The sequence below is a fragment of the Sinocyclocheilus rhinocerous genome, unplaced genomic scaffold (genome assembly GCF_001515625.1).
Source record: "Sinocyclocheilus rhinocerous isolate Xijiao unplaced genomic scaffold, SAMN03320098_v1.1 scaffold1576, whole genome shotgun sequence".
Lineage (NCBI taxonomy): Eukaryota > Metazoa > Chordata > Actinopteri > Cypriniformes > Cyprinidae > Sinocyclocheilus > Sinocyclocheilus rhinocerous.
In genome coordinates this window covers 94,725-119,732 of record NW_015628323.1, presented here as the reverse complement: position 1 = coordinate 119,732, position 25,008 = coordinate 94,725, and the positions used below count along the sequence as shown (strand labels likewise).

The window sequence follows — 25,008 nt, the reverse complement described above, 5'->3', positions numbered from 1 at the left end:
AAAAATTTACTTAAATGATTTTAGCAAATGGCTGCAATATAACAAAGAGTGAAAAATTTAAGGGGGTCTGAATACTTTCCGTACCCACTGTATATATATATATATATATATAAGTACCGGTATATAACATAAGTATATGATGGTAAATCATGATGGTCACTTGTAGACAGTCTCCTAACCAGGCACAACACGATAAAGCATGAAAGCTTATGTTTGCCACAAGCAAAATAAATAAATTAATAAATAAAATATAATTGTGATTTTTTTTTTTCACAATTCTGATTTTTCTCTCAATTCTGAGTTTATATCTCACATTTCCGACTTTTTTTGCAATTCTGAGAAAAAATAATGATATAATCTCAGAATTGTGAGATAAAGACAAACACACAATTCTAATAAAAGAAAAATAATAATTCTCTGGTGGATACTCAGAATTCCACCAAAAAAGACTGAATTGTGAGATGTAAACTCAGAATTCTGATGATAAAAGTCAGAATCGTGAGACGTAAACTCAGAATTCCGAGAAAAAATAGTCAGAACTGCGAGATGTAAATTTAGCATTGCGACAAAAAATTCCATTGCGAGATGTAAACAAAAAATTTGAATTGAGAGATATAAACTTAGAATACTAGGAAAAAAGAATTGCGATATGTAGACTCTGAATTCCGACAAAAAAAGTCAGAATTGCGAGATGTAACTCAGAATTCCAAGAAAAAAAGTCAGAATTGCGAGATTTAAATTAAGAATTCCGACAAAAAAAGTCAGAATTGCGAGATGTAACTCGGAATTCCAAGAAAAAAAGTCAGAATTGCAAGATTTAAATGAAGAAAGTCAGAATTGCAAGATTTAAATTAAGAATTCCGACAAAAAAAGTCAGAATTGCGAGATGTAACTCGGAATTCCAAGAAAAAAAGTCAGAATTGCAAGATTTAAATTAAGAATTCCGACAAAAAATGTCAGAATTGCGAGATGTAAATTTAGAATTCCAAGAAAAAAGTCAGAATTGCGAGTTAAACTTCAGAATTTTAAGACACACACAATACCAATAATCACAATAACTTTTTCATTTTTATTTAGGGGCGGAAAAAGTAATAAATTATCTCTTCAGGTAAGTCTGACTTTCTATTTCTGCTGTGTTACGGCATCTCCAAAAATTCTTCTATGCATAGGCCTAACTGTATATTAGGTATCAAATAACTTCTGTGATTATGCAGCAGAAAAATTGTTTGTCGTTGGAAACTTGTCGCATTGTGCCTGGTTACGACAGTGTTAGCTGAACAGACTGCTGATGTACTCTAACAGAGAAAGTGCAATTGTGTTTTCTATTTATCGTATCATTACGTTTAAAGGAATGTGGTTTTAAAATCTCGTCACACCGCCATCTTACTAAATGACTATTTCCTCCGAGAAAATACTGTGGTCAGCGTAATTCATCCTTTCTCTTTGTTTACTTTTCTAACATTTATCAGGGTCGTATATTGAATCATAAATCGGTGTAATATCCCAGATGATCTATAACGTGCGTGTCATTTGCTAATAGGTTTAGTGTTTTTGCTACAGGTAAACAGGAACAGCTGGAAAGATTATTCAGATTTATTGCGGTACATTAGGAAGCAGCTGCGGTTTGTCAGGAAAGGCTTAAATTTCATTCGGCGAGATCAAAAACATGATGCTTGAAAGACCCTGTGAAATATTAATAAATCTGCCCCTGGAAGGCGATCTCTCCTTTTCTGTTTGCGAGTTTCTCTTCATTAAGTGGGTTTATGAACATGACAAATACATTTGGTGCATTTGTAGGAGCTCTGGGTTGAATGTCAATGTTGCTGCCTATAGTAGACTCACATTGATGTTTACATTTTGCTACATTATCATGCTTGCTGGAGTACATGGGATCTTTCATCAGTGGTGAAATGCAATCATTTAGCGTTCGGGCTACAGAACGTGGTCGCTCTGAATGTGTCGGACAGGTTCGTGACCGAAGGACGAAACCGACTCTGTGACTCCATCTCAAGTGCTAACATCATTCTGTGTATGATTCTTTACTCTCAAGTGATCGGTTCTATTTTTGTTATATCTATATCTATATATTGGGACATGTGTTTGCTGATTCTCTGATGTAGAGATTCTGTAGGATGTTGATCATCATTGACGTGGTACTGCAGATGACTTTTGGTGACATTTGTTGATATTCCAGTTTCTTGCAGCTTTTTGGGGAAAATAAAAATGTGAGAAAATGCTTACGGCTGTATTAAAACATTTCCCCTTTTTCTTGACATGGAAACCGTTGTGGTGTGGTATGAAATCTTTCCAATCATTATTAAAAACATGGAATTAATCCCCCCGTCTCTGAGAATTAATGACTTTGTTGAAACAACTTTTCCTTTTCAACTTTTGTGAAATTTGTGCAGAAATCTGATTGGAGGAAGTGATATTTTAGTATCACTAATAGCTATAACAGTTTATATATATACAGTATATATTTATATACAGTCAAATATATTTCAATTTTTGTTAAAGTTTTAGTAATGTTGTGCATTTTTGCAATTTTATTTTAATTTTATTTTCATTCTATTTTTAAATGTCTATATAGTTAGGTTCCATTTGTAACAAAGGTTCAGAAAAATATATTGCTCATTATTAGTTCATGTTAGTTAATGCATTAACTAATGTTAACAAATGACCTTATTGTAAAGAGTTACCTTTTTTTATTATAAATTTTTAATTTCAGTTTTTGTTATTTTAATAGTTCAAGTTAAACTAAACAAAATGGACTTGACAAAATGACAAAAATGTTACCTTGGCAATTTCTTTTTTCTTTTTTTATTTTTATTTTGTTTATAAAATAAGTGTACTTTTTATTTCAGTTAATTTTTATTTCAATTAATGATATGAGTTAAAATTTTTCTGTTTAAATTTTATACTTATAAAATAAGTTAATATTTAAACATTTATTTAAACTAAAACGTAAAAAAAAAAAAATTGTTTACATTTTATCCTTCCGTTAACATTAAATTGTACTTCCGTTAACATTTATTTTAATTAATAAAATAAGTTTACATTTAGTTTTGGTTAAGGTTTATTTCAAATAACTTTTTTTGGTTTAGGTTTAGTTAATAATAACTGATTGGGGGTGCGTACATTTATACATTTGGCAAATGCTTTTATCCAAAGCGACTACGGTGTATTCAAGGCATATATATTACCATCCATAACCCAATTGAGCATCTCTGGAGAGACCTAAAGATGGCTGTCCACCAACGTTTACCATCCAACCTGATAGAACTGGAGAGGATCTGCAAGGAGGAATGGCAGAGGATCGCCAAATCCAGGTGTGAAAAACTTGTTGCGTCTTTCCCAAAAAGACTCATGGCTGTATTAGATCAAAAGGGTGCTTCTACTAAATACTGAGCAATGGGTCTGAATACTTAGGACCATGTGATGTTTCAGTTTTTCTTTTTTAATAAATCTGCAAAAATGTCAACAATTCTGTGTTTTTCTGTCAATATGGGGTGCTGTGTGTACATTAATGAGGAAAAAAAATTAACTTAAATGATTTTAGCAAATGGCTGCAATATAACAAAGAGTGAAAAATTTAAGGGGGTCTGAATACTTTCCGTACCCACTGTATATTACCATCCATTCCCATGGGAATCGAGCCCATGACCCTGACTCTATGGTTTGAGCTACTGTAACGCTGGTTAATGGTCACGTTTAAGCAAATAAACATCAATAAGTCAAAGTTCCTATATTAAATGATAATCAAAGTGTATGTGTAAAACAGTAAATCATCTTCTATACAAGAAATGTGCATTGCAGTTTTGTTTATTTACACGTCATCTTCCATCTTATGGACCAAAGTCAGAGATATTCCACTTTGTATGGATCAGCATAAGTTACCAAATGCGACTCTCCTCCAGTTTAATCTGTTATAATTGGCTGACTGGTTTATTACGACGATGTTGAATAATGTCTGTTATTGTATTTTGCCGTATCAGAGCTCATAGCCACCAGCCTCCACAATGAGCCTCATTCATCACACACAAGCAGAATGAATTTGTGTGCGAATTGTTCATGCAACCATTTTTACATCAATTTTTGCATTGAATTGCATTCGACAATTTGCGTAAGAATAGTTTCAATTCTGCAGAAAAATACTCAAACTCTGAAGCAGCGACAGACTGATGAACATATGAATGAAAATGCATCAGTATTATATTCCATCACTCAAACAAATGTCTTGCTCTCATCCCCACACATGCACGGCTTGTGTAGAAGTGGGCGGCAGTTTCCATTATCCAGTTTTCATTCTCTATTAAAGGCTCGTTGCATCGAACACGCTTGGCATCTTAAAAACCCCTGGCTTCTCTTTGCTAGTGTACCTCCATTTAGATTTGTTTTCCCACTCAGACTTGACAAATCTGAAGCATTCATGAAAAACATAAATAAAACAAAATGCAGAGAGAAAGCGGAGGACATTGTTTGAAAAATCTCTCTCTGTGGAGAAGGATTGATAATGTGTTGACGTGAAGGCCGTCGCCTGCAGCCATTCGAAAAGATTCAACACTGTCAATGGATTTAAGCTTTATGAAAACAGATATTATTCACATATGTTACTGCCCGGACCTTTAGATGGGAGACTGGTCTGGCTTTGGGCGGGATAAAATGTATTGAAAATACAAATGGAAACCAAGCTACAATAGCTACGTTTCCATCCAAAGTTGTGAATTTAACTTATGCACAAAATTGGAATATCGCATGAAACATATACAAATAAAGCACCATTAAACTGGCACATAAACCTGATAAACTAGCAGCAAATATCATTAGGAAAAAGGTCGTTTGCTTCGGCGCTGATAGCGTCGTGGGCAGTGTGTCGACACAGTGTTGTTGTGCTATGTGTGTCCCAAATTCGAATCCCGACTCGAGGACCTTTCCCGATCCCGATAAAGGCAAAAATAAATCTTTTAGTATTTTCAAATTTAGTAATTTGCTGCAGTAGGAGAAGCTTTGCGTGTCCCATCGCGCAAAGTCACATTACTTTTTTTGATGTGCATCACGGAATTTATTCGGTAAATGTGTTTCCATCGTAGTTTATGTGCATGTTTTCTTATTCTATAAAAAATAGCACATGTTTTTTTAATGCACATTTTTAGAATTTATGCGCACCTTGGCATTTCTATTTAGTGCTTTTTTATGAGATATCCCAAAATGCGCATAAAAATAGGTGGATGGAAATATAGCTACTGTAAGAAAAAAAGACTATTGGAATTCATTTGACAAGAAAATAGTCTTTCTACTTTAAAGTTTTACATTTGATTCAATGTTACTTGTGAAATTTACTAACATTTTTTTTTAGTGAAATTTGTTTCTATGCCAGTGCACTCATAAATTAAAGCTGAAGAGTTAATTTTCTGTTCCACTAACATCGCTGAATGGAATTGCAATTTTCTACTCCATCCGTCTGCCTTTGGTCGCATCAGGTGATGCACAAGAGACATTTTTAGCAACTAATAAATTTGCTATTTTGAAGAATTGTCATGTAGCAAAGGTCTTTTCCTCAAAAGCGCTGTCCTGCAAACCTGCTGCATGAACACTTTCCCCCAGAGCTTTTGTTTCTCACTCTCGGATAGGATGGAGATCGTATCTCAGCAACTCTAGTTCACAGTCTCACCCCGCATGAGACCTTTATTACAGCAGCCCAGATCATTAAGCAGCAGACCAGCACTGTGCTCCATCATTTCAGCCGTGTGTTTCACTTCCAAGCTCATTTATCAGCACTACACACACACACACACACACACACGCACACACACACACACACACGGCAAAGTCATGTGAGTGAGCATGTGACTGAACATGCAAAGCAAGAACGGCAACAGTATGTTCAAAATATAGTATTGCACAGTGTATACTGTATTTGCAATATGTAAAAATAAAGGTCACATGACCTCACTACATTGATTCAGCAAGTTACATTTCTTTGCATTTTTTTTATTACAAAATGTATTAGCTTTTGGCACAAAATAGTCTAGACAGAGATGTCAAAAATCATTGTTAATATCGCTTTCTGGTTTATGCTAGAAATATCGCTAGAAATACACTGCAAAAAATGATTTTTCAAAGTTGTAAAGTACATTTCAGTACATTTTGAGAACTTTTTCGAAAATCTAAGTAAAAATTTCACATTTCATTCAACGTGTTCCTGTTTCTTTGTAATTGTCTGTGAAATTGACTAGCAATTTCTGAGTGAAAATTGTTTCTACACCATTTTTGTCCTGTGTAGAAGATCAAGTCTCTGTTTCCAGCATTAAATTTGAAAAAAAAAAAAATGCAAAAAGGTAATTGCGACTTTTTAATCTCACAATTCTGATTCTTATTCTTGTAATTCTGAGTTTATATCTCACAGTTATGACTTTTTCTCTCACAATTCTAAGAGACAAGTGAGACTCTTGCATTTCCATGTTTACATCTTGTAATTCTGAATTTACATTTTGCAATTGTCTTTTTTTTCTCAGAATTCTGCATTTACATCTTGCAATTCTGTTTTTTGTTTCTGCCATAGAATAAAAAAGGTAAATGGGATTTTATCTCACAATTCTCACTTTTTCGCAATTGCCATTTCAACTTTTCTTCTCAGAATTGCAAGTTTACATCTTAATTCTGAGTTTATACAGTATGTCGCAATTCTGACTTTATATCTCACAATTCTGAGATATGAAGTCAGAATTGTGAGATAAAAAGTCGAAATTAACTTTTTATTTTTTTATTCCGTGATGAGAACAAGCTTCCACAAGTCTCTGTCTTTGGTTGTTCAGTGCACATATTGACAGATGCTTACAGAATACTTGCATACAAACAAAATTATATACCAATGCATACTGCATACTATAGAAATCTTACGAGTTGGGGGTGAGATGCATGTGTGTTTTAACACTGTTCTGGAGTGACAGCAGATGGCGAGCTTATGTAATTACGTGTGGGCGAGAGCAACCAACAGCAACGTGTTTGAATTCAAGGCCCCCAGATCACGTCATTCAAACACACACACACACACACACACACACACAGAGCATGAAAATGTGTGGTGATTAATATCGCTTTCTGGTTTATGCTAGAAATATCGCTAGAAATACACTGCAAAAAATGATTTTTCAAAGTTGTAAAGTACATTTCAGTACATTTTGAGAACTTTTTCGAAAATCTAAGTAAAAATTTCACATTTCATTCAACGTGTTCCTGTTTCTTTGTAATTGTCTGTGAAATTGACTAGCAATTTCTGAGTGAAAATTGTTTCTACACCATTTTTGTCCTGTGTAGAAGATCAAGTCTCTGTTTCCAGCATTAAATTTGAAAAAAAAAAAAATGCAAAAAGGTAATTGCGACTTTTTAATCTCACAATTCTGATTCTTATTCTTGTAATTCTGAGTTTATATCTCACAGTTATGACTTTTTCTCTCACAATTCTAAGAGACAAGTGAGACTCTTGCATTTCCATGTTTACATCTTGTAATTCTGAATTTACATTTTGCAATTGTCTTTTTTTTCTCAGAATTCTGCATTTACATCTTGCAATTCTGTTTTTTGTTTCTGCCATAGAATAAAAAAGGTAAATGGGATTTTATCTCACAATTCTCACTTTTTCGCAATTGCCATTTCAACTTTTCTTCTCAGAATTGCAAGTTTACATCTTAATTCTGAGTTTATACAGTATGTCGCAATTCTGACTTTATATCTCACAATTCTGAGATATGAAGTCAGAATTGTGAGATAAAAAGTCGAAATTAACTTTTTATTTTTTTATTCCGTGATGAGAACAAGCTTCCACAAGTCTCTGTCTTTGGTTGTTCAGTGCACATATTGACAGATGCTTACAGAATACTTGCATACAAACAAAATTATATACCAATGCATACTGCATACTATAGAAATCTTACGAGTTGGGGGTGAGATGCATGTGTGTTTTAACACTGTTCTGGAGTGACAGCAGATGGCGAGCTTATGTAATTACGTGTGGGCGAGAGCAACCAACAGCAACGTGTTTGAATTCAAGGCCCCCAGATCACGTCATTCAAACACACACACACACACACACACACACACAGAGCATGAAAATGTGTGGTGATTATACTAATTGCATATGAGACCACTTTAGAAGCACACACACACAGCTGTCAATCTGAAGTGCCTTCACACTCAAAGCTCCTCCACATGAGCAGATCATGTAATGCTGTTGCATTTGTCTAACAAGCTGCTTCCTGTTTCATCTGTGTAATTTTACTTGTACTATGTGCTCATCTGTAATAAGCAGAACGTCACTGACTGATAATAATGGCTTTGCTACCACACTACTATTTCTGCAGTGCACATACACTGACAGAAAATAAATGTAATTTTTAAATTGACAACTTTTTATCTACTCTAAAATGTGTAAATTAGTACCTTAAACTAGTCATATGTACCCTTACTGTGCTACTATGAATCTTTGGTACCTCTTTACTTGAAGGCTTTATATATAATGCATTATAAAACTATTTTTAATGCATTAATTATGCCTTGTAATGCACATTATCATGCATTGAACGCATTATGCTAGCCACACTTATAATAGATTATATTGATTCATTCATTCATTAACTTTGGTTACAGTAATTTATGAAAATATATAATACATTACAATGTACATTATGAATACTTACATAATGAATTATTCATAAATGCTTTAAGTAAAGAGTTGCTGAAACTTTTAGGGGTAAACAAGGTACAAATATGTCCATTTGTGTGTACTGCCCCAGTGACAATCTGTTTGAACCCTAAATACAGAAACTTGCTTTGTATCTGCCAAATGCATGAATGTAAAAGTACTACATTTACCAAAATGTGCAGTATAGAATGGAGCACACTCCATTGGGAATCCCACAATGCAATGTATATAGCTTAAACTCCTATTTTAATGAATGAAACAGAGACGACATCTATTTCATCTTATTATTTGGTCCAACTGCCAAAGGTTAAGATGTTTGAAAATGCTAAATAATCTAAACGAGCAAGATAATGTCATATGACAACAATGTTGCATTACACTCCTAAAAATAAAGGTTCTTTATTGGTATTGATGGTGAAGAACCTTCAACATCCATGAAACCTTCTATGGTTTTTTCTAGCAGAAAAAATGTTCTTTAGATTAAGAAAATGGTTTTTTGAAGAACTGTTTACTGAAAGGTTCTCTGGGGAAACAAAAATGGTTCTTTTATGGCATCACTGTGAAAACTCCCTTTATTTCAGTGCACTATGCAAGTACTCTGCAATCTCTCCTTTTCATTTCCCACTTCACAAGCGTAACAGTGACAGGAAACTGCCCTGAAATCATCTTCTAATTAGTGTCAGCGATACGGCAATGATTGAAAACAATTCTGGCCAGATGAAACCCTGGTGTCGCACCAGGACTCCAAATAAAACAGCTGTTTTAAAGTGGATGCACTCGAACTCTCACTTCCTTCTGTTTCTCGCTGTCTTCCTAACACACACACACACTGGCAGTGCTGTACATCTAAATAGCCCGAGTGACTAATTCCTGTGCATTTCAGTGTTCTGCGCTGTCTGTTCTGGGCTGTTAGGATGGAGTGTGTGAATCATAGTCATTGTGGTAATTGCTCCTCTTTGTCTTCCCCCACCCCGCTCCGTTCTGATTGGTTAATGAGGCTCGTTAAATGCACCAGGTTGTTCGTTCAGTAGAAGAGACAGCTGAGCTCAGAGGGGGACGTCAGATGGCCTTTTCTGTCTTAAAAAGCTCTAAATTTAATCAGCCAATAGCATTTAGGAAAAAATAACACCGGCACTGTTTGTTGGCTCCATATATTTAGTTGCTTACTGCATCATTAGATGTTTAAACCACTAATGGGGCGAGGAAGTTTTCGCTCATACAGCAGTGGGGCACATTACTGTTCCCAAAGGTCAAAATGTGTGTTATGCTGCTTACAGTCTTAATGATTTAGTGTGTGCGTGTGTGTGTGTTTGCAAAAGCTACATTCTGCAGCCTGGCAATTATATGTTCTTTTTTATCGTACTGAAAATCTGTTGGGTTTTTCCACACTGTTTTTCAACCATCAGGTGCTGAAACTTGCATGTGAATGTTCCTGGAACGGTTCAAAGCACATGAATGTTTAATGAGGCAAGCATTGACAAGTTTGTGATTGATTTTCGCCGGCTTCAGTAGAAACTGCAACATTAGTAAGATTAAATTGAATTGTGAGAATGAGAGTCTGACCCTTACAGATGAAACTTTACTCAGCCTCAGTCCATCCAAGATGTAGATGAGTTTGTTTCTTCATCAGATTTGGAGAAATGTAGCATTACATCACTTGTTCACCAATGGATCCTCCTCTGCAGTGAATGGGTGAATTCACTGGAAGAAGCATTATTATGGATTATGGAAGCAACGGTTTCTTTATTATGATTTTTTTCTTTATAAATACGCAGCTTTTCACTTCTCAAGATGTTAACTGATGGACTGGAGTGGTGTGGATTACTTGTGGATTATTGTGATGTTTTTATGTTTGGACTCTCATTCTGACGGCACCCATTCACTGCAGAGGATCCATTGCTGAGCAAGTGACGTAATGTTACATTTCTCCTAATGTGCTCTGATGAAGAAACAAACTCATCTACATCTTGGATGGCCTGAGGGTGAATGCATTTTCAATTTTCATTTTTGGGTTAACTGTTCCTTGAAGTGTAATGTGAAACGATATTATGAATACTGCAACTTAATGCTCTAACACAAAATGTTGTGTAACTTGTGCATAAAATGGTAACAGCGACCTACTGTAAAAGAGCAACATGTTTAAGCAAAGTGCTGAAACTTTCATTTACAATCCTCAAAACATAAGTCAGAAGTGAAATGAAGAAATCCTCACTAGCACGTATTTCTGTTTTGCTGATAAAGCGGTTATAAAATCCCCACAGAAGTGTAACTCAGGCCATGACTCTTAAATTTTCACTTCACTAAAGATCTGTCTCCAAGGGATTGCATGTTTCTAATGCAGTGATAGGCCTACTGTGGAGACACATTTGTTGAAAACATCATTAAAATTTAAATTCAACATAACACAGCATTTGCAATGCACTCTAATGTATTTCTGATTTAAACCATGATTGTTGTTTTTGTAGCATGTAGGCTACATTGTTCTGATTGAGTAATGTCACTGTAAATAATGTGTGCATGACCAAATAGGTTTGTCTGTTCGTGTGATGAATGGGTTTGTGATCAATGCATGTACTTATGTGATTGAGTTAATTATTGTGTGTGATAGAATCAAATGCGCATGTTTGCATGATGAATGTGTTTTTGTCGGTGTGATAGTATTACTTCTGCGCGCGCACTGGCATGTCATGTGACTCGTGTCATATGATCGTCGCTGTATAAGTTCAGTAGCACGCGGCTGGTCAACAGTTTCAGTGCCGCAGGTGCGCGGAAGGACGAGAGGGACACGCGTTTGTATCCTTGCGTCTGGTCAGCTATCACTCCCGTTATATATCGCTGTCTGTCTGCTGTCGAGCCGTCGTAAGGATGCGTGCGCTCGCCCTCATTGTTTTGTTGGCGTTTATCGGCGGGTCTGCGGCCGACACTCCGGCCAACTGCACCTATGAGGACCTGCTGGGCACCTGGATCTTCAGCGTGTATGATGTGGGTCACGATCGAACCATCAACTGCTCCAGCACAGGTCAGACCAGATCACACTATCTGAATCAGTGCGCTTTTGTCTTCCACACGGAAGTTCAGTTTTACTTTCGGTTTCATGCTGAGGTCTTCAGCTGAACATCTGTGCCTCTTTTTAATATAATAGACCTAATTATAGGTGTTATACTAAAATGATGCGTTAAGGATGGCACAGAGATTTACTTTTTGGATACTCTTAATAACACTGGTACTGTGGTAGTACCATGATGTTACAATGATTAGCAAGCATTGCTATTATACTTTGTTTGCTATTTACCATGTTACTGAATGATTACCATGTTCGTATACCATAGTATTTCCAAGCTACTCCAAGTAAAAAAAAACATGGTTTTGTAGTAGTCATAGTAGTATTTTGTTGGTGTCAGTCCATTAGAGCATATTTTTTCCTAATTAACAACATTATATCACTAATGCTGTCTGAGAGTACAACAGTAAACTTGATTGTTATTTTTGATAAATATTGTATATAGTGTTTCCTTTCCCCATTGTATATGTTGGGTGTGTTTTAAAACCTAGTACACTGCCCAGAAATGTTGTCTATGAAGGCATCAAAGGTGCATTTGAACATTCAAAAGCAGCTTCGTTAGTATACTTTAACATTTACCATGCTACTGACTGAGCGATTACCGTGTTCATGTGCCATGGTATTTCCAAGTTACTCCAAAGTTATACCATGTCAAAAACATGGTTGTCCGATATTAATGTAGTGTTTTTGTTAATGTCAGGTCATTGGAGCATGTTGAGAAAGGAAAAAATGAAATCGCATCATATGACCCCTTTAACAATACTATATTACTACTTTAATTCTGACTGAGAATACAAAAGTGTAAACTTAATTGTCATTTTTGGTTTATATTGTGTGTATATAGTTTCTTTTTCCTATTGTAGATGTTTTAAAAACCTTCATAGGCAGCATTTGTGGGCTGCATCATAGGTGCATCTGAACATTCAAAAGCACATATGATGTACAGAATGCTATATATAGGCAGGTATTGAATGGCAGCCATTGTGTTTGCATATCACCAAAGCTACTTCCTTAAGTTTCTAAATTCAACTCTGTTGACTTTTAAACAGGAAAGTCAGTGAAAACGGTGACCGTGGACCTGCAGAAGCTGTCTGTAGCTGTGGATGATCTCGGTCACACTGGCTTCTTCACTCTCATCTATAACCAGGGCTTTGAAGTGGTGATCAATGACTACAAGTGGTTCGGGTTTTTCAAGGTAAGAATGATGAGACACTTTTAGTCTTGGTAACAGCACATGACTGATCAGATGACCGTGGTTTCATAACAGAAGGGAAATTCTGACATCAGCTCTTTTGTGTTTCTGTTCTTTATTGTACTGGTGTCTAGCTCAATAAATGTGGGATGATTTTACACATGCAATCTTTTTTTTTTTGTGAGATCCTGTTATTTTAGTATTAATACTATTACAGTATTTAGTAGTATTTGGAATTAGTGTTTTTATATTTTAATTTTTTTTATTTCATTTAAATTTTTTTCATTTTGGTACTTCAACTTAAACTTATTGCAGTAGTTTCCAAGGCAACTTTTTAAACCAGTGTTTTATTTCATCTACCAAAAACAAGAAAATGTTGATTATTTTAGTTAACAATAACAACACAGCGTTCAAACAATAAGAAATCAACAAAATATGAAGACTTTGCCCTTCATATACATTATAAACAATTTTAGAATTAGACCATTTATGTAGTTTTGCATAACCCTAGTATTAAAAGGATCACATGATGTTGTTTGGGAATCACATAAAATGCTTAAATCTATTCATAATAATAAATGTGCTTTAACGGTAACGTTATTGCATTGAGTATTATTTCTTTTTCTCTGTGCGTCTAGTATTCTCAGCAGGGTTCAGAGGTGACCAGTTACTGCGATCAGACGCTGCCCGGTTGGGTTCATGATGTTTTGGGGAATAACTGGGGCTGTTTCACTGGGAAGAAAGTGCAGCCCATCCCACCCCGAATCGACCACAATCACATGCTTGGATTCCAACACAAACTGTAAGTGTGTCAGCAGTTTTTGTTTCTCACTTGTGAATCGATTGTCCTTTAATTGCTCTCTATATCTTGATAAGATCTCATGTGATTTCATCAACCTTGAGTGATTGATGCATTTATTGGGTTTCATGATAACAAACCTTTGATCTCTAGGCTCATGAAGCTGCCATACACAAACAACATGGGGTTTGTGAATCAAATAAACTTAGTTCAGAAGTCTTGGAAAGCGACAACATACAGTCTCCATGAGACCCTCACCATACAGGAGATGCTGAGAAGATCAGGAGGACATGCCTCTCGTATACCACGGTACGCTCACTTTAACTGGTGCAGTCAGGGCTTTTGTGAAAAATAAATAACTGATGCCTTTAGAATTGAGTTATTAGAGTTCATAAATGTCTGGTGTGATTTAGTTAGAAGCATTTTACAGTAAAAGTGGTTAACTGCATAGGTGATTCTTCTTCTGCAGAATATTGTGTACTGAATATTAAGAGTAGCAACATTTCATTTGGAAGATAAATGGTCATCTGTAATTTCATGTCAGTTTCTCTCTCTCTCTCTCTCTCTCAGACGTGTCAGGCCTGTGATGGTTTCTGCAGACAGTAAGATGGCAGCCGGTCTTCCAGAACACTGGGACTGGAGAGACGTGAACGGAGTCAGTTATGTTAGCCCTGTCCGCAACCAAGGTGTGTGTGTGTTGAGAGTGAGAGGAAATGCTGCAATCAAATGGTTGCTTCAATCTGTCCTGTATTGCTCCGAGTTGAGCAAGTGATGTATATCAGAAACCTCTTGGTGTTCTTTACCATCTGCAGTCGAGTCCTGGGAATAGCTTCAATATGCTGCTATTGATTGATTGATTGTTTTCACTCTAATCCAGGAAGTGTGTGTTATTGAATGATGTAGCTGTTCTTGCTATAGAATAGAGCCTGATAAATGATGCTAGAAACACTACCAGAAAATTACAAGCTTTTTATCTAGTCTGTGTTTGGCTATTGTTTATTTTTACAGAAATTTCCCCAACAAACCTAATACAGTACTTTTATTTATTTGTTTGTATAAGTGTGTAATAATAATAATAATAATAATAATAATGTAGTAATAATAATAATAATTGTGAAGTAAGGCTTCTGGAGAGGAGCCCATGGATATTCAATATTTAAACTTTTAATATTTACAATTTAAATTACGGAGTGTCTATTTACACTAAGTGCAAATAGCCCGCCTTGTTGGCAGAGGCTATTTACACTAGCTCCGCCCACCAACGTGTGATTGGACTAGTCAACATTACAAAACACGGTTGTCAGCTCCAGTGGCGCAGATGGTAAAACGTGTCGTATTCATTTTGACGCGATCGACCCGGGTTCGAATCCGCCTTTTGCCGAACATTTTTTTCTTCCTTTTCAAATTTCACATCACATCAGAAAAGCATTTATTTTCAATGAAAATGAAGGAAATAATCAAAAAGTTGATAAAGTATCTGGTTAGGGTAGGTGTAGAGAGGGCTTTTGTCCCAATAAGGTGGCATCCATTTAATAATTTTAATTAAAATTTAAAACAAACTCAATAAGTTATTGCATACTGTTTTATAATGTACTACAATACTGAGGTGCAGATAATTGCCACTATTTGCAATAAGTAGTATAAATAGCAGAAAATCCTGCTATTTTATCATAGTGTAAATAGAATCTATAGCTATTTGCACTTCGTGTAAATAGCATCTATCACTAAGAAAATATGCTATTTTCACTTAGTGCAAATAGCCGCTGCCTTTAAATTATACATAAGCCAGAGTGGGGGTGGGGGGGGGTTATAAATGTTGCCTTGACACTGAAATAAGTGAAAGTTTTTCATGTAGTAATTTATTTTCCTCTTTTTTTTTTTTTCTTTTTTTTTTAAATTACCGCAAATGTGGTGGCATTTTTAAGTTAACAATAATGCTGAGTTAAAACCATAAAATCAACAGAATGGACTGGTGTTTTTTTTTTTTTTTTTGCCACTGATCCTTTTTGATTTTCGCTTTGTCTTTTTGGGTCATTACTAGTAGGACCCAATGGTTAGCATGAGCTAGTTATCCTCCACTGGTACATGCAGTAACTACACCATCTTGTTTTAAAATGTATTTCAGAATTAACCATGTATTCTAAAGATATTTGTGGGAAATGGATATTTTTGGCCTGAAGTGATTTGGTTTAAGATCTGTGGTCCCATGAGCAAGATAACCAGGGCTTGTCACTAGTTTGTCTGTTTAAAGTCTTCTTATTTCTTTGTCTTAAGTTGAAAAACCAATTCAAAAGTCATATTGTGATTAGAAGCTTGGTGTCAAAGATGGTCAGACATCTTATGTACCTAAAGCATACTACTCTTGGGTTTACAATCTCATCTTTCCTAGTCAGTCGTGATGAGAAACACAAACTGATATAGTCTTGCTGGTTGCTTCTCTCTGAAATAAGTGTGAGGAGATGATCGGCTCTTCAAGCGCTGGTCGACGTGTCTGGAGTGGCTCGTTCCTTTCAGAGCCTGATAGTGTCTCACTTTTGTTAAGAGCTCCTTCAGATGCTCTAGACACATTAGAGGAGGCATGAGAGGATTAAAGGATAGTTCTGTAAGACAAGGAAATGAGGTTGTAAATTGACATTTTTTCATCTTTAAATGATTTCCTCTCTTTCTTTTCTTTCTCAAGCTCAATGCGGCAGCTGTTACTCTTTCTCCACTATGGGAATGCTTGAAGCTCGAGTCCGAATCCAGACGAACAACACACAGCAGCCGGTGTTCAGTCCACAACAAGTGGTGTCCTGCTCCCAGTATTCTCAAGGTAAAAGCACGTGTTGCTGCACTGAGGCAGTGTTTAATGTGAGCAGTATCTGTGCTGAGCTTCACAGGGCCTGTCTGCGTATTAGCAGTTATAAAACCGTGAATGTTTGCTTTTCCAGTACCCTCAGGATTATGGTGACACAATCCGATTGAGATCAGAATGGGTTCTTTGCGTAAATGTTTGACTTTGGGTTCCTCCTTTTTTTTTTTTTTTCTCCTTCCTGTAGGTTTTATAAGATTAAAAAGATTTATTTCTTTAGGGATGTAAAAATTGTATACTTATTTACATTATTCATTATTTAAGCTGTTGTTTTAAATATGTAAAGTTTCAGGATGAAATTCTCATTTTAATTGCATTTATGTGAACTTGTCCTTTATAAAATGTAATGGGAGGATGGATTGGGAGAGAAATGAAAGCATGTTAAAGGGATTGTTTTTTTTTTATTATTATTGGCTATTGTTTTTAATAATAAAATGTATTAGTAATGGTAATAGTGAAATTTTATTATATACAGTAGTTATATTATAAAATTGTTGCTACCAATGTTTTTTTTTTCTATAAATGCATGCTATTGTTTTTAATATGATGGCTTTTATTATTATTATTTATGCGTTATATTCTAAAATTATTGCTACTAAAAATGAATTATAATTTTTATCATGAATTATAATTTTTCTGATCTAAGCTGCAAGTTATTCTGATCTAAGTCAGTTTACTTTTTATACAATTGATTATACTATTGTTTTATATAAAATGATTATAAAAATATTATAAATGATGTAGATTATGATTATAAACAACAATGTTGTCATTCCCAGTGTTATTTTTGTATCGAGATACTATTACTATATATTGTTAATATTTTCTTTTTTTTTTTCCTGCTTTATTGTTAGTAATTTTAGGGTTTTTTTGTTTTTAAATGTCTATATAGTTGTTGTTTATTTCAGTTTTAGTTATTTTAGTACTTTTGGTTATTTTAGAAAATGAGAAGTGTTGCTTTAGGAACTAGCTAGTTTTATTATTTTATTTCAGTTAACATTTTTCAATTATTGAATATTATTGTTTTTTATTTACTGTATTTTTTGGTTTAGGTACTATAATAACCCTGGTTCTTCCCCTCTTTTTTTCCCCCCATAAATGTTGCAATTAATTGAATATCCTGAAGTTAACATTTTGGATTTTAGTCTGCATTTCATTTTTTTTTTTTGTCTTTTGTACAGGTTGTGATGGAGGTTTTCCATACCTGATTGGGAAATACATCCAGGACTTTGGCATTGTGGAGGAGGACTGTTTCCCATACACCGGGAAGGATTCTCCCTGCAAAGTACCTGAGAAATGCACGAGGTACTACGCCTCTGATTATCACTACGTGGGTGGGTTTTACGGCGGGTGCAGCGAGGCGGCCATGATGCTGGAGCTGGTCAGGAACGGCCCCATGGGTGTGGCCCTGGAGGTCTACCCAGATTTCATGAACTACAAGGAGGGCATCTACCATCACACCGGCCTCCGTGACTCCATCAATCCGTTTGAGCTGACGAATCACGCCGTGCTGTTGGTGGGGTATGGGAAGTGCCATAAGACCGGCGAGAAGTACTGGATCGTGAAGAACAGCTGGGGAACCGGGTGGGGTGAGAATGGGTTTTTCAGGATCCGTCGAGGAACAGATGAATGCGCCATTGAGAGCATTGCTGTAGCCGCTACACCAATCGCCAAACTTTAGACAGTGTAGACGAATTGGTCAGTTGAAACGAGCACGGCCTGGAGAAGTATTTTGATAATCGCAATTCTGAAAAAGGGAAAACAGTGCTGTTTTTTTTTGGTTTTTTTTACTTTGTCGCCAAGTTGTAAACGTCTAATTTGTTTTTGTGAAATGGCCTTTTCAGGTCCCTTTTAGTAGCAAACCGTTTGAACGTGAAATTACAAGTCTCTTTAGATTTGATTCGCTCTCATTTCCCAATTCTTCATACATTATGAAGCTTGAAACTAAGTTAATTTTGGCTTCAAGGTTCTCCTCTTTGGTTGTCGTCTTGGTCTTGTTCCATGTGAGTCGACATCATCTCTGTCTCCATAGCTTTTGACTTTCTCTTGCTGACCTCTAGGGAATTTATTCAACTTCTGTGCCTTTTACTGTTCTTTTTGGCAGCCCTTTAAGGAATAATGATGAGGCCTCTTCAAATTCCCAGTTATCATCTTTCTCTTAGCCACCTGTCCACCTGAAAACTCCTGATTCGGCCTGTCTTGGGTCACCTGCTCTTTCAATTGTTGCTGTCACCCAAAACCAACCCTGTCTATAGTGTAGTTATGGTTTTAAATTGATCTAAAAATCTTAATTTTTGTAGGTCTTGTCTCTAGATTTGCAGTGCCGTGTTTTGTTGCAACTGACCTGCTGCCTCCATCTGTTCATAATCTTCTACTTCAACACACAAACAAAGTTGTTCTGTCCTTTTTTGCTCTGTTTATGTGGATTTCCACAAGGACTGTGTGTATGACCAAAAACAGCATTTCATTTTTTTCCCCCTCCTTGTTGGATCTGTGCTAATGAAAGTTGGGTGCCTTCAGGTGCTGCAATGTGGCTCAACTGCTTATAATGTGTTTTTAAGAAAAGGGATTTTAGATTTTCATTGATCCATGTGAGCTCTGAATGTCACATTTGCACTCTGCCTTGTCAGTTTTTACACCACTCTTTTAATTGACATAGTCAATTTGTATTTAGAGAATATCAAGTTGGCAATTGCTCTCAGGAAAATCAGTACTTGTGATTTAATGAACAATCACTTGAGTCCTTTGCCAACCGTTAAGCTGCTCGGGACTATTTGAATCCAATCACAATCTTAGATTTTTGCCTTTTTTGCACCTGTATATGTGTCATGATTTTTAATAAAGTTGCTTTTAAGGTACTTTTGCCCTCAGGTGTACTTCACTTTTGTGTAGCCTAAGTGGAAAGAAATGCATGAAGTCAAATTTGTATTTATCCCATAAATTAGTCCATTTGAATCGGATTTCATATTAGTTCTGTCAGTTCAGAATTCAAGTGGGCTTTGGTCATTTGGGATGTTAACTATATGCCATGGTCTAAACATGGTATGGAAAATTGCTTTAGGAAACCGTGGTATCATGGTTTTATGATACATGTCCAAAAGTCTGTTTGTACCTGATTAACCATATTTTGGGGACACATTTGTACACAGAAGTGAGCTAGTTGAGTTACATTACTTTAGGTATGTCCACATCTGAATGGAAAAAAAAAAAAAACATTAAACAATGCAGAAACTTAAGTTACCTCTGTATAAAAACAAACCAAGTCTGTGTCCCCATTTAGACAGATAAACGTTTTTGTTTTTCTGATGACAGCTTTAGTATCAGGTTTAACAGGCAGCAAGTATGGTTACCATGGTATATTGGATAGTCAGTGTAAACTTATTATAGGACTTACACTTAAGTCTTCGCACATTTTCGTAATTGGTGAAGAAAACTTGCCAGTTGTTGAGGGCGTGATCCTCACACCTACTACCATGGTAACTACACTTCAGAGCGGTGGTATTTGGTGCTTTTTGTTGTTTAAGCGAACAGTAGTTTTAATTATGATCTTTTACGACATCTGTACTTACCATGGTGATGAAGTTTCAACAGGCCCCTCCGTCTCTGGTCTCATGCTCGACTGACGAGTCACAAGTTGCGCTTTTCTCTCCGCGGGGCGTTTCTGTTTCTTCCCTCAGAGTCTGACCGCGGATCACACGCGTCCATGTTCGGCTCCGTCTCACACAGCCATGCAGAACCATCACCTGAAGGAACACTTGTATAAAATCCTGGTGATCTGGGTGTGGGGAAAACCAGCATCATCAAGCGCTACGTGCACCAGAACTTCTCACCGAACTACCGCGCGACGATTGGCGTGGATTTCGCGCTCAAAGTTCTCAACCTCCAGCAGGAGACCGTCAGACTACAACTCTGGGACATCGCCGGTAATTTTATTATTATTATTATTTTTTTTTTTTAATTATTATTATACATTTCTTCTGGGCCTAAGATTGTAAAGTTCCCAAATAAATAAATAATAGGAACTAAATTACACAATTTTATAAATGCATTAATTTGTATAGTCATATGTAGCCTACAGTCTTAGACATTGACATGTGCGTAGTATTTTACGTTATTTTTCTTTACTCTTAACTTGTCACAAAGTTGTGAATAACTTGCACAATGATAGATAGATAGATAGATAGAAATCATTCAATTTTATTGCTTTCTAGTTTTCTTTTTGATACTAAAAACTGACAAAAAAAAGTCCATTCATATAGGCTAGAGTTTTGCAATTTCATATATAACATTTTATATATAATTTATATAAAGGCTTTATATAACGTTATAATGTTATGTGAACCAAACCTATTCAAATATGTCGTAATCTAATTACGAAGCCGCATTGTTTTATTCTCCAGTCTCTCTTGAATAACGATCCTCACGCGCGCTGGCTCTGTCATGTGTTCGTCGCTCATGTGAGGGAGATTTCCACATAAACAAACCAGAAGGAAAACAGGAACGTCGTTGTAAATAGATTAAATGAGCAGAGGCATCAGAGAGGAGCGTGATTTGTCATTGTTTAGTCGTTCCCAAGAAAAAAACCCCAAATCAACTCGATTATAGAGGTAGGCTATTTAAGCACTCAACGTTTACATGACTGAATGTCTTTACAATAAAAAAGCTCGATATTAAATGGAAAGAAAACATGACATCTTTTGTTGTAAATGGCAACTATTTATTTCTCAGCTGTTGGACTCATTTATTATAGGACGTCTCATGTTGCTGCACTACCCAGCTAACAAAAATATGTTCAGGGAACGTTTTGCCATTAAGTTATGAGGAAATTATTTCTGGATGTTCTCTAAAAGTTCAAAAGGTCCTTTTTTTTAAATGTTTACATTTTTTCTTGTTTATGCAAACATTAAGAGAACATTCCATTTTAGAATTTTGCAAACATTATGGAATGTTACTTTTCAATATTCTCTGAACATTCTGAAACAAGTAGCAACATTTCAAATATGTACAACTACAATGTTTCAGAAAGAAAGAAAAAAAACATTCCATGAACAATGTACAAATAATGGTTGTGTGCTAACATTTTTAGACTGCTACTAAAGACCACAAAAGTTCTTGGAAAAATGTTTATTCATAACTTTGAGAGAACATTGCCAGAAAGTTCTGAGAACATTCTCTGTTAGCTGGGTAGTTTCCATTGCTCTCTTCATAGTTTCTCAGTCTTCACTCCACTGCTCCAGTAACTTCTGACACTAATCCTGAGCACTGAGCTTTAAGTTTTTCACTGGAGCTCAGTGGAGCCGTTGGAATGTGCTTTTCCTCATTAACGATATCCAGGCTTTAGTTCGGACCCTTGGAAATGTGTACAAGAATCTCAAAGTACGATCACGTGGATCAGAAAAAGCAGAAAGACTGAAATTCTCTCACATTCACCCGAGGCTTCAGCTGAAAATAAACCTCTCACTGTTGTCTTTGTGTTCTGCTATGATCATCATGAAGTCACGGTGAAATGTGTGTGTTCATGACCTATATAGCTGGTGTTTACAGAAGACTCTTGTGCGGTTTGTTCTGATTCAATTTCTTCTGCAGGCCAGGAGCGTTTTGGGAACATGACGCGGGTGTATTATCGAGAGGCCATGGGAGCCTTCATCGTTTTTGACGTCACCCGGCCATCGACGTTCGAGGCGGTGACGAAGTGGAAGGAGGATCTTGACGCCAAGTTGAGTTTATCCAATGGCAAACACGTGGCGGCCGTGTTGCTCGCCAACAAGTGCGATCAGGGCAGAGATGTTCTCACTAACAATGGCATCAAAATGGAGCAGTTCTGCCAGGAGAACGGCTTTGTGGGATGGTTTGAAACTTCAGCCAAGGTACATCATGAATTATCATTTAAAAACTGCTTTCATATCACCAGCAGAGTCTTCAGATATTCAATGTGATGTGCACAGAGGTTAAAAGGTCGAGTGAAAGGTCATCGTATGATCTAGTTTCCATTCTGTTTGTTTGCGGTTTAATTGGTTGAAAGAATCATTTACACTTGACACACAATCATTCATGGATTCTTGTTTCCGCCATGAGATAAAAAAAAAAAAAACCCGTAAATGCAGCTTTTTATCTCACAATTTTGACTTTTTCTCACAATACTGAGTTTGTTTCTCACAATTCAGACTTTTTTCTCGCAATTCTGATTTTTAAAAAAAAAGAGAGATGTTCAACTTGCAATTACAAGGAAAAAAACTGATTTCGGAGAAAGTCTCAATTACCTTTTTTTTTTTTTTTCCATTGCAGAAAAAACAAAACAAAATTGTGAGGTATAAACTTGCAATTTTGAGAATAAAAGGCAGAATTACAAGTTAAACTCAGAATCTGAGTTTTTTTTTTTTTCCCGCAATACTGAGAATTTTTTTTTTTTTTTTTTTTTTGCAATTGTGAGATTGCACAAAAATTCAGAATTGTGAGATAAAAGTTGCAATTACCTTTTTTATTTTTTTAGTCCATGGCAGAAACAAGCCTTGTGTCGGTTCAATTTCTGCTCACCAAGACTGCCGTTATTTGATCAGAAATGCAGTAAAAACCGTAATAATGTGAAATATTATTGCAGTTTAAAATAACTGTTTCCTATTTGCATTTACTGTAAAATGTAATTTATTCCTGTGACCAAATCTGAATTTTCAGCATCATTACTCCAGTCTTCAGTGTCACGTGATCCTTCAGAAATCATTCTAATATGCTGATTTGCTGCCCAAGAAACATTTCTGATGATCAATGTGGAAAACCGTTGTGCTGCTTAATTTTTTGTGCAAACTATCATACATTTTATTTTTCAGGATTTTTGATAAATAGTAAGTTCAAAAGAACAGCATTCATTTGGGATAGAAATCTTTCGTAACATTATAAATGTCTTTACTGTCACTTCAAACTGATCAATTTAATGCGTCCTCGCTGAATAAACTCTTACTGACCCCAACCTTTTGAAGAGTAGTGCATGCAAAATGAATGAGCTGTTAGATTTCTCCTTTTGTGCTCCAAGGAAGAAAATGATAACAGAATTAAATTTTTTTTTGGATGAGCTATGTGAATCAGTAGTGAATCAGGTGTTTGTGTGTGAAGATCATTAGAGCTGACAAAACCACTCACACACGTTCTGCTGACTCACAGTCCTTCGGCTACAGTACGTCATGAATATTCACAAGCTAATTAATGCAGTCACAGCCAGAGACGAAGTGTGTGAACACTGACAGGAAAGGTACTATCACTCTCTCTCTCTCTCTACAGGAGAATATTAATATAGATGAGGCTGCGCACTGTCTGGTGAAGCACATTATAGATAATGAGAATGATCTGCTGCAGTCAGAGGTTGCAGACACCATCTCGCCACAGCAGGAGTCCAGCCGCGGAGGAACCTGCTCTGCGTGTTTTAGGTCCTGAAGAAGATCTCCAGAGGAGCGCTTCTCCATTCAACCTCATCCTGGCTCTTTCAAGTCTTTTCATCACGTGTCTTCTCTTCTCATCTCATTCACATCTCCTGTCGTCTCTGTTTATCTGTGTCAGTGCCGGAGAGGTGACCGTGTCTGTTTCCATGGTAACAAGACTTATCGAACACTGAGTCTGCAGAGCAGAAAATGTTTTAAGAGAAAGAGACAGCGGTGAGAAATCCATCTGCAGAACTTCACGAGAACTTCAGGTTCCTGCAGAATCAAAACCCCAAAAGGCCAATGCTGTATTTAACCATCCATTCTTTCATTTTATTATAATTTTACTGACCTGCTTTGCTGTTAATTTATATTTTTACTGACTAACAGAAATGGGCTGAATAAGCAAAACCAACAAATTAAAAACGTTTTCTTTTTGCCCACTGAGCAGAGCGAAACGTAACTTTTCCATGTTTTTTTTTTTTTCCAGTTAAGTCTAGATGTTCATTAATTATGTATGCAGGTCTTAAAAATATTAATGAATTTGAATATTTTTGGTACATGCAGTTGCAGATGTTTCTAAAACAGGGTTTCTGCAGGTTTTCTGAAAGTAAATGTAAGACCTTTTAAGACCAAGTAAAGAATTTAAGAAATTAGTTAATATGGTGTCTAAATGTAAATGTCTTGTATTCGCAAAACACTTCAAAATGTGAAAATACAGTTACTTTATTAATTTCACAAAAAAGCATAAATAGCTCCCTAGAAATATGGTATATAACTTTTACTGTACCTTCACACTGCAAAAAGTGCTTGTTTTCCAGTGCGAATGTCTGAAGACTATTTCAGAAGAACAAATGTCTGCCAATGGTCAGAAAAATCAACTTAATTCAAAGGGAACACAAGCTTTGTTTCCATTGCAGATATTTGTTCTTGTTTTAAACATGAACTCACTTCATTTTGTTCAGTTTCTCAGAAAACAAGACTTCATATGTTCA

General features: G+C 35.9%; 1 protein-coding gene and 1 pseudogene across 1 annotated transcript; both read left to right on the top strand.

Annotated features, from left to right (window-relative positions):
• The first annotated feature begins 11,381 nt into the window (after positions 1 to 11,381).
• Positions 11,382 to 19,071, top strand: LOC107737423 (dipeptidyl peptidase 1-like). The gene is made up of 7 exons (XM_016548910.1): positions 11,382 to 11,720; positions 12,812 to 12,957; positions 13,593 to 13,756; positions 13,907 to 14,062; positions 14,324 to 14,439; positions 16,434 to 16,565; positions 17,786 to 19,071. The coding sequence occupies exons 1-7, from the start codon at positions 11,567 to 11,569 to the stop codon at positions 18,283 to 18,285; spliced, it is 1,368 nt and encodes a 455-aa protein (XP_016404396.1). The 5' UTR covers positions 11,382 to 11,566; the 3' UTR covers positions 18,286 to 19,071.
• Positions 19,072 to 20,179: 1,108 nt separating this feature from the next.
• Positions 20,180 to 24,462, top strand: LOC107737431 (ras-related protein Rab-38-like; annotated as a pseudogene).
• Positions 24,463 to 25,008: the final 546 nt, after the last annotated feature.

Excerpts from the sequence above, each read along its gene's own strand:
- LOC107737423 (XM_016548910.1), top strand. The coding sequence starts at position 11,567 with ATGCGTGCGCTCGCCCTCATTGTTTTGTTGGCGTTTATCGGCGGGTCT. Across the intron at positions 14,063-14,323 it reads CATGCCTCTCGTATACCACG|ACGTGTCAGGCCTGTGATGG; the intron begins GTACGCTCACTT and ends TCTCTCTCTCAG. Across the intron at positions 16,566-17,785 it reads CTGCTCCCAGTATTCTCAAG|GTTGTGATGGAGGTTTTCCA; the intron begins GTAAAAGCACGT and ends TCTTTTGTACAG.